This window comes from Zonotrichia leucophrys, chromosome 10, assembly GCF_028769735.1.
Source record: "Zonotrichia leucophrys gambelii isolate GWCS_2022_RI chromosome 10, RI_Zleu_2.0, whole genome shotgun sequence".
Classification (NCBI taxonomy): domain Eukaryota; kingdom Metazoa; phylum Chordata; class Aves; order Passeriformes; family Passerellidae; genus Zonotrichia; species Zonotrichia leucophrys.
Window position 1 is genome coordinate 12104104 of NC_088180.1, and position 15882 is coordinate 12119985.

At 39.6% G+C, this 15882-nt stretch overlaps 1 protein-coding gene across 3 annotated transcripts in view; it reads right to left on the reverse strand.

Moving 5' to 3' along the window:
- Nucleotides 1-15882, reverse strand: part of ARNT2 (aryl hydrocarbon receptor nuclear translocator 2) — a 94106-nt gene that overhangs the window by 59735 nt on the left and 18489 nt on the right. Inside the window, exons 1-4 of one of the 3 annotated variants that reach the window (XM_064721865.1) lie at nt 15602-15746; nt 9539-9650; nt 3872-3919; nt 835-879 (exon numbers count right to left, since the gene is read on the reverse strand). In XM_064721865.1, the coding sequence (XP_064577935.1) occupies nt 835-879; nt 3872-3919; nt 9539-9648 (203 nt within the window). In that variant the 5' untranslated portion in view covers nt 9649-9650; nt 15602-15746. Of the gene's footprint in view, nt 1-834; nt 880-3871; nt 3920-9538; nt 9651-15601; nt 15747-15882 lie in introns of those variants that run through there. The other 2 variants (XM_064721864.1, XM_064721866.1) reach the window with 2 other exon arrangements.

The following is a 15882-nucleotide window of genomic DNA, read 5'->3' on the forward strand; positions in this document are numbered from 1 at the left end:
AGCTGGTACATGCAGATAAATATGGACACAGGGAAGATAAAAGCATTTTTAAATGATGAAAGCTTGCTCTAAGTTCAGCATTTTCACAGAAGCGGTGGTTAAGAAAAAAAGAGAGAGAGACAAAGAACAGACATTCAACATACATTTCACACTTATAGGTACATAATACATTGTCTACCACTCAAATATTTAAGTACTTTTGGGCACTGAAAACAACCATTATAGAGACTAAACAAAGAGACTCTAAAACTTCCTGAGAGAAAAGGAGTATCCCAATAGTCCACTTCATTTATGATCTTAAAAGCTAGAAAGTAATAGCAAGTTAATCTACTGGCTGTGGAAATGTTCAAGCAGACAATACCCCAAAAGTTTCCTGAAACAAGTTCAAATTTAACGCCTTAAAAGAAAAAGAGGGGCTGTGCTTCTCTTCCAAAGTGTGTGTGTCCTAAGAGCCATGGCATTCACAAACTTGTACAGAATGGTGTCCTAATTCTGTCATTTCTGACTTTGTTTTTATACAGAAATTATGAAGGGACATTAAATTTTGGGATACAGGGGAACTGATCCAAAACCACTATGGGTTTGTACTTCAAGCAGTTTTGGAACAGCCAAAAGATCAGTATGAACAGCATCATATAAAAGAAAAATGGGGGCAAACCATATTTGACTTCTCTTTTTCCTACCTTTCCCTTCTGGTTTAGCACTACTTTGATCATCATCCCACCTAAAACAGAGTAACCATCTCTCTAAGCTAAGGCACACGTACTGAGATTTTTTGGACACGAACATCCCCCTCTTTTCTCTCAGCAGAAGAGCTCTACAGGACACGCCTACCTTGCAAACTTTTCCTTATCACCAGTGATTTGATCACCATCATACCTAGAAACAAAAGATAGTACATCAATCAACAGGGGTTATGGATTGTGTGATAGCCAACACACAGCAGAAAGCAAAAAAATTTACAAGTGCAAACCATTACAAATAACAGAAAAAAACCCAAGGTAATAAGAATGATACAGCAAAGAAAACACAGAGCTTGATCCAAGCCATGCCAATCCAGAAACTTCATTTGTATATTAAAAAAAATACAAGACACATTTCAGTGGATTTAAGCAAACACTTTGACATACACTGATTTCTTGGGAAACTTAACAAGCAGCACCAGTACAGAAAACACCAGTGAGCTTTTATCCACAGCAGGCCATTAAATATTCTTTGCTGTGCTGGAAGTGAAGGGGATGTGTCTGTTCCAGCTTGCAACCACAGCTCCCTCCATTCAGCAGAGGGCACTGATGGTCTACAGATAACTCAGGAGGGCAGAGACATGGCTGAAGGGCGATGCCTTATGTAAGGGAAAAATTCTGTAGTACAGACACTGCACTGACTGTCGTGGAGGCTGGCAACAGGCAGGCAGACAGGTGAAACTGCTGGGTAAACAAGAAGTGAAATTTAAACTGGCTTAATTCCCTAGAAGTAAACAGGCACCTCATTCCTACTCAAATCAACAGAAGTTGGATGCCCAGGCAGGGATGTGTGGTGTTTGAGCAGCACCTTTATGGAGGTAACCCAGACCAATGGGACTTTTGTCCTGTGGAACTAAAGCTTCACTGTTTCTGAAGCATTGTCCCAAAGGCAGGCAGCAATGTGACATTTCAGTAAAAAGTGACATGCTGCTCCTCTTTCTCTTTGCTAAAAATGCACTAATCATTTGAAATTGAATTTTGCTAGCATAGTTATGGAAAGACTCATTTGTTTGAAATGAAACTGCGATTTCCAAAACACAAAATGTATGTTTTGGAAAACACAAAAATAAGGTAATGGCTTTTCTAGAAGTGAAGACTATAACTGCTCAAGAACAGTTCAATGAGAATTTTATTAACATTACACCTCTCCAAAATTATGTAATTTGTTACAACAGACAGCCTATGAAGGTCCTATGTATTAGCTGAAAAAGTAATACAGCCTAAATAAGCATGCTTTCCTCTTCTAACAAATCAATAATGAAATTTTACTTTTTTTCTGTCTGAAATGAATTAAAACTAATTTTAGGGAATCCACCTATGCCAGCTCCTCATTCAAACAGTGACGACAAAGCTTAAGCAAATCTTGAGCTGTATTTCTTTATGCTGTGTTCAACACCAGCACCCTCAGAACATTCAAGTGACAACACCACTCTATTCTCCTTGACTCAGCCTGGAGAACAGACTGAGGCCAAGTAATTTTGAGCAAAAAGACCAATTGAATGAGGAATGGGCACATTGCAGGGGAAGCACATGCACAGGCTCTGTGTGAGGCGGGGTGTCATGCAGGGATACCTGAGCTGAGCTGGAAGCCCTGAGCGGCAGCAGAGTGTGTCACCTGCCACGGGGCACTGTGTTAACACCACTGCTCCTGCGCTCCCACCAGCCTGGGCCTTGCCCACCCACCCTGCTCTGCAATAACTGAGGATGTTACAGCCTCCAACTACTGGTTTTCCCTTCCAGCCTCCCAGCTGACCTCTGCACAAGTGCTCCTTCAGGCACTTCAGTCAAAGCCAGCTGGGTTAGCCTCAACATTTAAACAGCAGCTCTTTGACAACTAAATAATTTTGACTGAAACAAGCTAGGTCATGTGAGCAATCTGGAGAAGGGAACAACTTGAAGAGGATGTCTGAATGTAGCCCTGGGTGTCTCTGCATGCTTCTTCTGTACTCTAAAACCAGAACAATCTGGGCTCTATGCAGAATTTAAGACTTAGATTTTGATCTGACACCAAAAACCAACTGAGTCTAAGCACAGCACAGCATACCTCTCCATTAAAAGCAATGGAATTACTGGCACAACCCACCACCAAATTTTGAAAAGCCAAAACCAGAATGGGGAAGGATCAACACACGGGTATCAGCGTGCCCAGAAACCCTGATGCTTGTGCAGGCACAGATCAGGTCCCATTCCTCACAAATCTTGTTCCCTTAACATGTGTCTTCTAGCAAATATTACAACTAAGCCCTCAAATCACCAGTTTTAACACCAGGGACTGGTTCTGTAAATGACATCAACCAAACAAAAGCACTGCTGGTCTTGTCCAGTAAATGATGATATGGTGTCACAGTGGATCTTCAGCACACTTCTCTTTCAGACTGGAATGACCCTGTTAAACCCTACAGTGACAGCTGTGCTGCAACATGGCTGCTGCTACAGAGCTGCAATTACAATTTGGATAATCAGCAGTTACCCACAGGCCTCAAAGTATCTACACCCCTCAGTGCAGCTGCTTGGTTTCTAATGAAAAAATGCAAACAGTGTGACCAGGAAAAAAAAAGGAAAAGTGAAAAAATGGCAATGAGGCATTACTGTTTATTTTTAGCTTTGAATATTCCATGTGAATTAACATTTTTTTGTCAATTTTTACTATTCAGTTACACCTAATGGTATACAATGTAAATCTCACTAACTTTTAAAAAAAACAATCCACTTCTATGATCTGTCAAATTGTCTTAATACGCAATTAACATCTGAAATAAATTAGAAATGAAATTTCCTTTTCAGTGGCCAAAAGACAACTTCAGCAATGTCAAATAACTGAAGTCCATCTACAGCAGTTGAAATAATAAGCTAAAAATCACAAGTTTTCTCATTTGATATAGCTCCAGAGTGAAATTGTGACACACAGGCTGTCAGCTTTATAAGCCAATAACTACATCAGGCAGGTTTCTGCCAAAATTCCTCTGATTTTCAGAGGAAGTTGATAAAAAGAGTAACTAATATTTGGGTTGAGCTGTTGGCAAGATCTTCACCTGTATTTATATTGATTTTTGAACATCAGTAATGAGACAGGTGTCTTTCCCCACTGAAAGAAATCAGTGATTTGGTCAACTCTTGTAAATGCTCACCTTGAAAATTTGCTGGGCCCTTCCCCATCTTCATCATCAAAGTCCATTCTGTAAAAGCAAGATTTCCAAATCAGCAATCAAGGTGTTGGCAATGGTGGCATGAGCATTCAAGCCAGCTGTTCTCAGTGTTGTTAGATTTGTGTTTTGCCTGGAGGTGTTAAGGGCTGAGGATTCCAGTCCTGCTCATCCCCTCCAGAGCTAGGAGCAGCTCATCAGCTGATTTGTGTCCCAGACCTTCTCAAGGCTGTGGAAAAGCTGAGTTCTTCCTTGGGCCAAATCCCAGCCTGCCAGTTTGGCTCCTCCAAGGAACCACAAAAAGCAGAAACCTGTTTCTTCACTTCTTACACAAACAGACTAGGAAGATTATCTTCCTAATTTAGACATCTAAATTAGATTTCTATAGTAGGCAGTGTGAGTGTATCATAGATATTATCACTATAGTTATACAATAATATCATTTACAAAGCATTTTAGACATTTTTATACCTCTAAAAAGAGGTGGATAAATATTTATATCCCCAAATATAAGGATGTAACTCTGCCATTAAAGTAGACAGTCAAGCTGATATAAAACTATCATAAACAACTATATTATCTTATATATTTTAATAAAAAATACATTAGTATAATATACAGACCTTGATCAATCACTCTTAATTTGTGTAGATAGGAAATTATAGTTTTGTTTTGCAAACATTTTCTCAGATTTCTTTAACACTTTAAGCTTTATAGCCTTTCAGTGTAGTAAAACTTCATACAACTAGAGATTCCATGTCTCTAATACAGTTCATATTAACAGGCATAAGTCCTGTTAAGGGCAAAAAGCCTTCAAAGTGACAATGATATTTATCCCAATATTAAAATGATTTCTACTAATTAAAAATTGAGATTTGTATGTCCAGAGTCTGGGAACAGAGATGCAAAAACAGTCCCTAAAACTACATCAGCATAGAGAAGTGCCAGTCAGGCACTGCTGTCCTAAATTCTTCTAAATTCTTCCTTCTTAAATTCTGACAACCAAGAGATTCTGGCCCATAAAAGATGTGTCTGAGTCACAGCAACCTCTGTACAAATGGAATGAGGGCAGCAAGTCAGCACAGGAATTGGACATGGCACTAGAAAAGCTACAATAATATTTTCCAGATGGTAACAGCGATTATTCATTTCTGGAGGAAGCAAAGAGAAAACCATTTTCCCCAAAGAGCTTTAAGAAAAGCTGTGTATTTAACTTGCAAAGCTTTGATGCAATCGTCATTTTCACTATAAATTACATCTTTGCTCACCTAATTAGCACCAAGTCTGGTTCCAAGGTCCGTGATGATCCCTCAGCTGCCTCATGCAGAACAGCACTGACCCCCAGTGGCCTCAGCTCTGCCACAGGGCTGCAGCTAAGCCAGGACCCAGCTGCTGTGGCACCCCAAATGTGGCACCAGCAGCCTGAATCCCCCTTGATTCCCTTGCAGCATTCCCACAAATTTAACATTTACACATGTGGTATAGCCCAGGGTCTCCTCTCACCTACCTGCTTCCTCCCCACATGCAATAATGTGACATTCCAGAAAAACCTTCCCATTTATAGGAATTGGAATGTTTCTACCTGCACTGAAAATGCAGAGGTCAATGTTAAGGAGAGTTGTTTGTTTACAAGGGGAGGGCAGCACTGGGATGGCTCTCACTAAAGCATGACACCCTTACCTGGGTTTCACTGGCAGCTGAAACACATCTGAGAGAAACACCCAGTTTCAAATTGGGGGAAAAGGACTGCAGACAAAATTATACACCTGTGGGGGAAAGCCTTTTCTTCAGGGATTTTATGAGACACTGCTTTAATCTGGGACAGATTAATTTTGCTGCTCTTTTCCTTCCTCTCCAGTACACTGAGATCGCATGCCTTGGTGGATATGATTCTATGATTTATTTAGCTTCCAGCCAAATACTCCAGCTGAGTGCTAAGGGATGGGTTTTCTCCAAAATCAAATATTAGCTGTACTGCATTTAATCTAGTTTATTATTACTGGAATACAATGCAGGGAATTAGAGATGATGATAACAGCTTAAGGCTTGATCCTGCTACCAGCACTCTGAGGGAGTGAGGACGACTAACACACCTATTTATGGTGGTTGGATATCAGCTTCTTCCTTTAGGACATTCTTGATGGGTTAATATCCTCAGGTAACACCTCCCACATTTACAGTGGGCTCATCACAGCAGAATCTGAATGCATAGGGTATAACACCAGTCTGCACAAGACTAAGTCTTAAAATAATGACTTTGCTTTGTTAAACTACCCAAGCCCTTTATTTCATATAAAAATTGAACATAAATTTCATATAAAATATCAACACTTTAAAAAAATGCATCAGCAAATGTATCTCTGTTCCATCTTTGGTAATAACACATTTCCTAATTTCACTGTGCAAAGTGAAAAAACTTTAAAACATTAAAAAAAACCCTCAGACATAAAGTCATTGATTCCAGTGTCCTGCCTGATCCACTACGCTTTACAGCAAGGCAGAAGGAAAGGCAGTGAATCAGTTGTAACCTTTAGTAGAACACAGCAGAACACGTAAAAATAATATTCCATCAACCTCCTCATACCCTGACAGATAAGATCTTCTGTTTAGATAGAATATACTGCACATTAGCAAAACAGTAGAAGCAGCCTCCCAGAAGACAAATGACATCATTTCAGAAGATTCAGAAAGACTATCTTTTATCTTCATTTAAGATTCCCATTAAAAAGAGGCTTTAAAAAAGAGCTGCACTATGCTCTTTTGTTTTGAAGAGACAGCATAAATCTTGTTTTCCTCTTTCATACTGTTCACATCAATCGTGAAAAGGCCTGATGCATGAGGTACTTATTAAAATGTATTTTCCTTAGAAGATGTGTGGCTACCATAAATACAGCAATAAAAATACTTTAAAAAATTAATTATTCTCAATTAGAAACATTTTCATAAAAAACACCCTACAAGCCAAAATGCCTCCAACAAGGTTGACCTGCACAGGTTAAAAAAATTGGCATGCAAGAGGATTGCAACACTGCAACACAATTACTATGTAAAATTCCCAAGAAATGTCAAAAGATGCTTGCCATGATTACACAGTGTACGGAGAAGGCAGGCAGGAATGGTCAGGAGCAAATGAAGCTGGGAAGCAGATGAGGATCTGTATTACAGCCTTATATTCTGCACAAAATTGAGGGGCAGAATGGTGGAGTGAGGTCTCTTTTCCCCAGATTTTGATAGTTTTGGTTCAGAGAAAAAGCAAGACTGCACCATGAATCAAAACAAAGCCAATGCAACTGAAACCAGCTCATCCAAAAAACCCCAACCCTCCCTGCCCAAGTACAGACAGCCCAGGAAGGTGAAAGAGCCCCTTATCCTCTAATACAGCGAAGCCTCAATTAAAACCACATTAAACAAAGAACTGAGGGTGCATTAATCTAAGATAGTCACTGACCACTGCAGTGCATTATCTTATGCTGTCACTTTTTTCTGTGAAGTAGCTGGTATAATTTATAGAAAGGAAAAATATTTTTCCAAGCTGTCAATGAAGCCAAATGCCGACACGGCAGAAACACTTTCTGGACAGCCAATGAGTTTAAACTGATCTACATTCAAGTCCACACAGCAATTATTCTGCCAGCTTGCCTCAGCAATTATGAAAAAAGAAACAATTTTCAGAGATAACCAAAACTGGGAAAGCTGGCTGTGTATGCTTGCTCCACTCCTTTATGTTTGACACAGAACACTCCTAAAATGCTCAAGGACTGAGGTGTATCAAGATGTATCACCAGAACAGCACTGAAAGGAACAAGTATTCGTTGCAACTTTGTTCAAAAAGAAGCTCAGATGAATTAGACACAGCAGGCATTCTTTCCCTCAAGGTCTGAATAAGCACAGAGGGAACATTAAAAAAAATTACAAAAATAATAATAATTAAAAAAAAAAGCACTCTCAGCTCAGGCTTGGAGAAAGGCAATTAGTTCAGAGCTATGGTGCACAGATGAAATAACATGATCCAGGTATAAATGTGAATCTACTCTAATTTACTCAGTGAATTAACATGTTAAAGACATTTTAAATAATTTGATTTTATGTTCCTCCCACCCTCCCCTCACTTCACCTTCTCACAAATAGATGACAATACTTAAAATGCAACAGTTAAAGCATTTCAATTAATATCAAGTCAGTATTTAATATCAGAATATTTCATAGTCAGCAGCATCAAACCTTGGCAACAGTAAATTGCAAACTGATTTTCAGAGCTGACATGGTTTATGATCAAAAAAGAGATCAAATATCCTGCAACTCAAGTACAAAACCTTATCTGCATTAGGTAGCAATGAAAAGATGTTAATGCTTTGTCTTTTCTTTTGAGTGCAAGCTTAAAAACGTTTTCTCATTGAGCAGCTTGAAAATAAAAATGTGAGACCTGTCAAAGAGATTTTAGGAGTTTCTCAAACCAATTTCATACAGTTAGCTCAGCATAAGAAGGGCACTCAGTTGGGGGAGATATTCAAACTGTTCTGCCCAAAGGAACATCCCTCAGAACAACCATCCAGTGTTCCATCACACCAACCTCACTCTGCATTCGAGGCAAGGTCAACCTTCCCCCTTGTTAATTCACTCCAAGACTGGGACTCCAGCCCTGTTAGTGGAGCAGACACACAGAACTGGCAACATACCTTGGTGAACAATCCCTAGAGCAGCTCTTGCAAGGAATAATATCCTCCTTAGGTGATCACCAGGGAAGATTTCACTCACACTGCTGATCCTGTTAAGCCCCACCACTGTCTGACTTGGGACTAAACATAAGACTAATCAATCTCTTTTGAAGAGACTCTCAGATCAGTTATCTCTGAGAAAGCATCATCCAAAGATCATTACTATTTGTGATCAACCTTTGGTAAAAACAGGAGGGAGTTGTTAACGCTAGAGAATAGTTTTCTGTTCTTCTCAAGCTCTTGCTACACTTTTCTCCTAACATAGAGAATTTCTATTACAATTTGATGTGGGCAACTACCCCTACACCACATCAGCCTCTGATGCTAGATAAAACAAACCTTCTTCTTTAGCAGAGCCCTCAAGCTTGTCTAAGGGCTGGATTTGATTCAGTTCCCTCTCCCAGAAGAAGGCTGGGCTGCTTCCAGTGAGACCTAGAATATTGCTGTCCACAGTCTCTGAAGAGTGAGCTCTCATGCTATCTCTGTACCTGGAACTATAAAGAAAACGTCTTTAACAGGCCTCTCTTTAAGAGCTTCCAAGGGTAACCTTCAGATGAAGTTGAGGAAGTCCTCATGTGCAATATTGCTACCTTTTTTCACTTGATAAATCACTGTGAGATTAAACAGGTATAGGCAATATGCATTCATTATATCTACAAGAGCCACAGGATCCAAATTCCTTTCTGGATGCTTTGCCAAACCTGAAAATCTTCTGAAACAAGCCAAACAACAAGCCATATACTTATCAGCAAGTTTGATCTTGCAGGAAGAACAGATGCATTGAAGAGAAAAACAAAACATCAGTGACTAATGTCATAATGCAGCTTACATAAATATAACATTACATAATGAACACACACATGTATTCAGGTGCATTTTGAGTTTTCCAATGCAGGTAATTTCCAATTTCAGACGTGAAGAAAAGGAGATGGCTTACCCAGAGCGACGCTTTCCTCCTCTGGAAGGCATGGATCCTGCCATCCTCACTTGTCCACTCGCCATGGGAGCCACGGGCAAGGCCACCGAGCCAGGAATATCTGAGGCCATTTCTGCAAGGCACAGGTAGGGGAAGAGGTGGGGGAAACCCCTTAATGCATTACCTTCAACGAGAAACCTCTGCTGATAACATTAGAGACAGGCCCTTCCCAAAACAAACAGAGAAAGTTTTCCTTTTCATTTCTAAGGAAAAGTAAAGCTGTCCTACTAAAACCCAGCAGATTCACAGATCCTTTACAAAAAGCCCAGCTAGGTCAACAAACATTTTAGTGCCTGGGAGACAGAGAGAATTGCAGGTAGGTATCTCTGTAATTCCACTGACCCGATGGTTCTCATTTTAAGTCTCAAAGAGGCTGTCAGATGAAGGCCAACAACCTTCTACAACAGTTAAAGCCTTGTACAGAAATGCAGAGCTGAATCCCCAAGGGAAATGAAGCTGCAGATCATGGTGCCAGGGTACCAAGAAAAATAAAAGTTCAAATACTCAGTTTGCCAGAGAGGCCAAGAGCTGAGAGCAGAGAAGAATTATCAGGTGATACTGGTTTTTATTATTTATATTCTGGAGGCATTCAGAGGGCCAGACTGAACTTGGAAAAGTTCAAAGGCTTCCTGCATTTCTGTGTGTCTTGCAGAGCAGAATTGAGCCCAAAATCCAGGCTGATGTTCATCCCTCTGCCAGGGCTTGAGGTATAGCCACAGGTTTAATCAAACCTCAAAACTCTGATGTGAGAAACTGCAAAAGCTCACCTTATGCAATGGTATTCAGACTTCTAATGGCAAGTACTTCTAAAGTCTATTAATAACAGTTCATTACACTTCAAAAAAGAAAAGTGGAATATAACATATTTATACCTTTCTCTTCTATCCCATATTAAGCATGGGATTAAGAATGTTTTTCGTCTAACTCTTATAAACTATATGAGCAATTAAAACTTTTTTCTAATGCGCATATACTTTATTCACTCTGGAGGAAAAATCTACAGTCAAAACATTTAATTATCTTGAAAGAAAATGCATCTTCCTTCCAACTTAAAAAAAAAAAACAACTTGGCAAGGTATCTGGAGCTACAGCTAAATATAATTACTAATGGAAAGCAAATCTGTTTAAAAAATCCTGCTATTTTTTCCCCAACAGATAAGTATGAAATAACTTCAATTATGGAAACAGGAATCCATGTTCTTTCATTATGTCTGGAGAGCACTTCCATCTCTGCCACACTTTATACACATCCATTATACAACATTATGCATTTCAAATAATAACATTTTATCTGTTCACTGATTTCATGGATTTCTTCTAGTACATTTAGTTTTATTAACTCCTTTTCAACTAAAAAGCAACAGAGCAATCCAATATTTTTTAACAAAGTGTGCAAGGCCAAACAATGAGACTGCTGCCTATGCCCCCACACCACAGAAAGTTCCACAGTGGCAAAAGCTGCAGCTATGTGGAAACACAACATTTATGCTCATTAGCATATCTGCAGACAAATAAAAGCATCAGCATGCAAACAACTGGTAAATCACTATTTCCAGAATAAGTACCCTTAGCTGTCTCATGCCCATAATTCACTCAGAACATTCTAACTCATCTCTCATGGGTAGAACCGAAGGGCATTCAGAAATGCTCTGCTCGCTCATTTATTAAAGCAGATGGTAAAAACCACAATAAATCTACCTGCAAAGTGTCCCTGTCACTCAGAAACACATTTCAGTATAGATCATCAAGGAGATCAGATTTTTTTAAAGTAGTAACTGTAAGACAATTTCAGATGATCTCTGAGCAATATTTTAAGAGTAAGAACAATACTGTACTGTGATGAGAAACCTCATTTTCCTCAATCTAAACCAAAGATGATGAAAAAACACACCAAGGGTTGCATCCAAAAGCCAAAACTAATTGTTTAAGGTAACTTTACAGCTCACCAAAAAAAAGGAAACAAAGCCCCATTGCTCTCCTTTATGCATTCCATGCTTAGAGGTGCATCCAAAGCAGGCTGAGCAAATCTCTCTCTGTAGAGCCCTTGCTCTCACCCCTGACAAGTCAGGGAGACCGAGACAGATAGTTTTGATCATTGTCCAATTTATGTGGTTGTAGATAGGCAGAATGAGTTGTTCTTCTGCACTTATTTTCAGCCATACATGTATGAAAATATAAGAGGCAAGGGCAGCTATCAAGATTCAAGTAGGAAGGACAAACAGAACTGTGTATTTTTTAGAAAGAGGGAAAAAAGAGTAAAAGGAATGGCCAAACCAGAGGTTCAGTTATGCCAGTGTCCAAAAACACGTGAAAGAAACAGAGAAAAAGACGTGAAAGAACAAACAGATCCTGTGTCTATCTTCCTATAAGCTGAAGAATTACTGTGTAGTTATCTTTATTCTAGAGAATTGCACATCAAAGAAAGTAACCTCTTAGACAAATCAGCCTTCAGATATGTCTTCACAGTCCTGGGAGAATGAAACCAAGTTCACTGTGCCCTAGAAGGAGGTCTTAAAAAGTTTCCATTTCCAAGATATGAGCACAAGAAGAAAAAAAAATTCATCATTGACACTCATCCGCATGAAAGCTCAGCTAAGAGGGAGGAAAGGCTCAAGCCCTTCAAATCACAAGACTTTCCATTCTGCAGCACTGTACTGAAGATGTGACAGACCTGCACATGTACCAGTATGTAAGACACACAATTTACCCTTCCTTTTCACAGCCTCCCATGTCAGAGACATCACCCACGGTGTGAGTTACTGCAGCTCTCATGAGGTGCTCGAGGTGCACAGACACTGCTGAGAAAAGCAGTCAGCTTTCCAGGCTCTCTCCTGATACAAGAGAATTAAGAGTTCTGCTGATGGAGAAACCAAGAGGCTTTGGTCTCTTTCAAGCCACACAGCAAAGAAAGCAACTCTGAGGGAACGGCACCATGGAGCAGGGAACACCCTGAACCTGACACACCAGGGCAGCAGTGGAGCTCCACACACTACCCTGGTGTTCCAACAGCGACACCAGAGGACAAGAGGACTCCAGGGAAAGAGATGACAAAGTGATCTCAGTGCTCAGCTGGATATCAGGAGCTTTAAGTGGGATGGCTATGCAGAAATGTAAACAATAGATCGTGGCTGGAAGAATTTAACTCACAAGAGCTGAAGGCTGCAAGAACATATGGATAGAAGAAGGAATGGATCTGAACTGCTTCCCAAATTACTTTCAGCTCTACTCATTCATGAGAATATAAAAAAAGAAGCAGATCTTGATGATATTTTTACATTTATAAAATATGCCTGGTGAGAAAAGTAAAAACGTTGACATCTTATCTCAAAAACAAGAGCCAACCTGGGATGGCAGAGCCAAAAGCAAAATCTGATGGAACAATCAGCTGCTTCTCTGACTAAACATCTGTGAAGTTACCTGTCTATGGATGCTCTGGGAAGAAAACAAGAGAGAGAAGAAAAAATGGCACTCATAAACTGGAGTCTCAGGTAGAAATACTGTGGCAGAGAAGCATTCCAAGAAGCCTACTAGCATAAACAAAACAAAAAAAGGAGCATGCATCAGACACAGACCAAAATAAAAAAATATCATAAGAAAGTCTTAAGAGTAGCTCACAATTCTTTAGAGTCACATACATTTAGGGCAGTCCCAGTCAATTCTGTTGGAGCATAAATTAGTATAGAAGCCCAGACCTGCAGCATCAAGTTGGTTACAGGTATATATAAAAACCAACTAAACAAAACCAACACAAAATCCATGCTGAGTCAACAATCATAAAGATCATGTTTTCAGGCTTATCTAAACCCATGTCCAGATACACATTATCACTGATGCTCACAGAAGTGTTTCATCAGCAACAAGTGTTGGGAAACAATGTGTTCTCTTTCTGAAATTGAATTTTCAAAGAATGGGCTTCCCTTCTGCCAATGGAAATAAAACAAGTGTTGCTTACTCTACCCAAAATTAAAGCACAAACATAACAGTACAATTCTCAGGAAGTGAAACAAGGTCAAGCTGAACATTCATGAAAATCATCTGTAACCATCAAGGCAGAGTTCTGAACAAATTGCTTTATAATCTTAAAAAGGTGTTTCTTAGTGTCAAATAGAATTATTTTTTTTTTTGCTGAAAAAATGCATGCAGTATTTCATTTGAAGGTTAGAGAGTTTGTAGAGATCTGCCAAAGAAGACAGAAATCTTATTAGAACAATACCCAGCACAACACTGGTAATCTTTAGTGAACATTCCTCCAGCTGGACAACACTTAGCAGCTCTTGTCTTATCACTGTCATGTCTGGGAGCAGGCCAGATCCTGCCACTAATATTTATGTTCATCTTGGGGATCCCTGAGGAGCCACATTAATCCAGGAACAATGTAAAAGCAGAATTAGTCCCTCCATTTCTGTCCAGACTTAATTCCACTGCTGGACATTCAAAGTTTGGGCATTACACTTTATTTCAGTGCTGCATTTAGGTCGACCCCAAAATATTCACGGATGTTTCTGAAATAAAAGGTAACCTGCAAATGCACATTAAAATACTGGGATAAAACACAGGGATTTATTCCCCCAAAATTTGTCTCAAGCTCTTACATAGATCTGAAAAAGAAATAGCTGCTGTGCACTTCACAAAGCAAAGTACAAAGAGCAAGCTAAATGCTACACAAGGATACCATCAAAGTGCATGAGAACCTCAATCAGAGCAAGAATTACTGAAAAGTGCAGCATGTCAGGATAAACTGGACTTCCCTTTTTTGCTAGGGAATTATTAAACCACAGCTCCCAAGCCCAAACTTTAAATCTTGAGCCCCACCCCAGATCCACTGCCTGAAATGCAGCTCTGTCTTTCTCTGACACAGATTTGTGACCTGCTGAGGTATCCCCAGAGCAGGGCAGCTCTTGGCCAGGTGTCCTCACAGGGAGCATCACACAGCTCTGGAGATGGTGCTCCTGCTCTGCTCCTCTCCACAAGCCACAGCCATGCATCCTGCTGGGCAGCTTTGAAATGCTGTGCATGACAAGACTTCTTAAGTGTATCCTACAAAAGGTCCTGTTAATTACACTATTTTCAGATATACTCCCTTGCCTAAATACAGCAGACATGGACAGGACCAGGTTTAAACCCAAAGTCTCCTGGAGAAATGGTTCTGCTGACTCGCAGAGACTTTGAATCCCTGACATTAGCTGGGAGGACCAGCTCCAGGTTTGCTATTCCGTGCCAGGGACCACTGAGCATGCTCTCCACAGGGCTCCTTTATCCTTCAGCATCTACTGTAAAAAACACAACTAAAGTCAGGTACCAACATCTGACTAAACGAGAGGAAATTCTACTTTTATCAATACAAATGCGACAGATTTCCAGCCACTAATCCACAGAATGGCTGAGATGTCAATCACTCCAAGAAAATGTGGATCTAAGGCTAAACATAGAATTATGAATGCTCCCAATCCCATCAACAGCATCGTACGCAGTGATTTCAAAATGTTCTTTTAAATATTCTCAGAAAGCAAATTTCAAAAACTTCTTTAGAAACTGTATTTTTCATCACCCTGAAGTCATACGGGAGTTAGATGCATCTCAGCTAAATGGTTTTGATTGCAGTCAATTGCAAGGGGGATTTTCTGCCTAGCACAGAGACATTTAAGAATAAACTATATCATAGCTCTTACTTTAGAATATGCCAACAAAAATACGAAGCCATCATGTAGTCAAAAAATATTTCACAGAAACACTAATGCTAAAAATCTAGCTGTATATTTAGTCATTGCTTTTATGTATTAACTACAGAGATTATAAAACAGAGCTCACTCTCAAAGAATATAAAAAAGAAACCCCGTTTTCATTGTTCCTGATAACTCTGTTAATACTGTTTTACTTGCATTCCATTGCCAGACACTTTAAATAGACTCCACATCAAAAACATCTACTGTACAGAGAAGATATGCAGAAAAGCAAAAACATTCTTTGCCATGCTCTCGACAGAATTACGATTACAAATAAATCACAAAATACAAGAAATCCCACCTTTCAGGAAGACTCTTACAAAGATGTTATTTCTTTGCTGTGAACAAAACCTTCTTGGAGAGAAATTTTATCCGCATATAAGAAGAGTCAGAAACCTCTGGGAAGAAATGTAGCAGCATTGGTATTCTGCTCAGAAAATGTCATCACAGATCTGTTTACCTTAACTGTGGACCATGATTCAGCCGGTGACAACCGTCTTGCATACTGATCAATTTATTTGCAGCAAAATTACTAACATTTTCTACTTTAACCATTTAGGTTCTGGAAAGAGCTACTGAGAC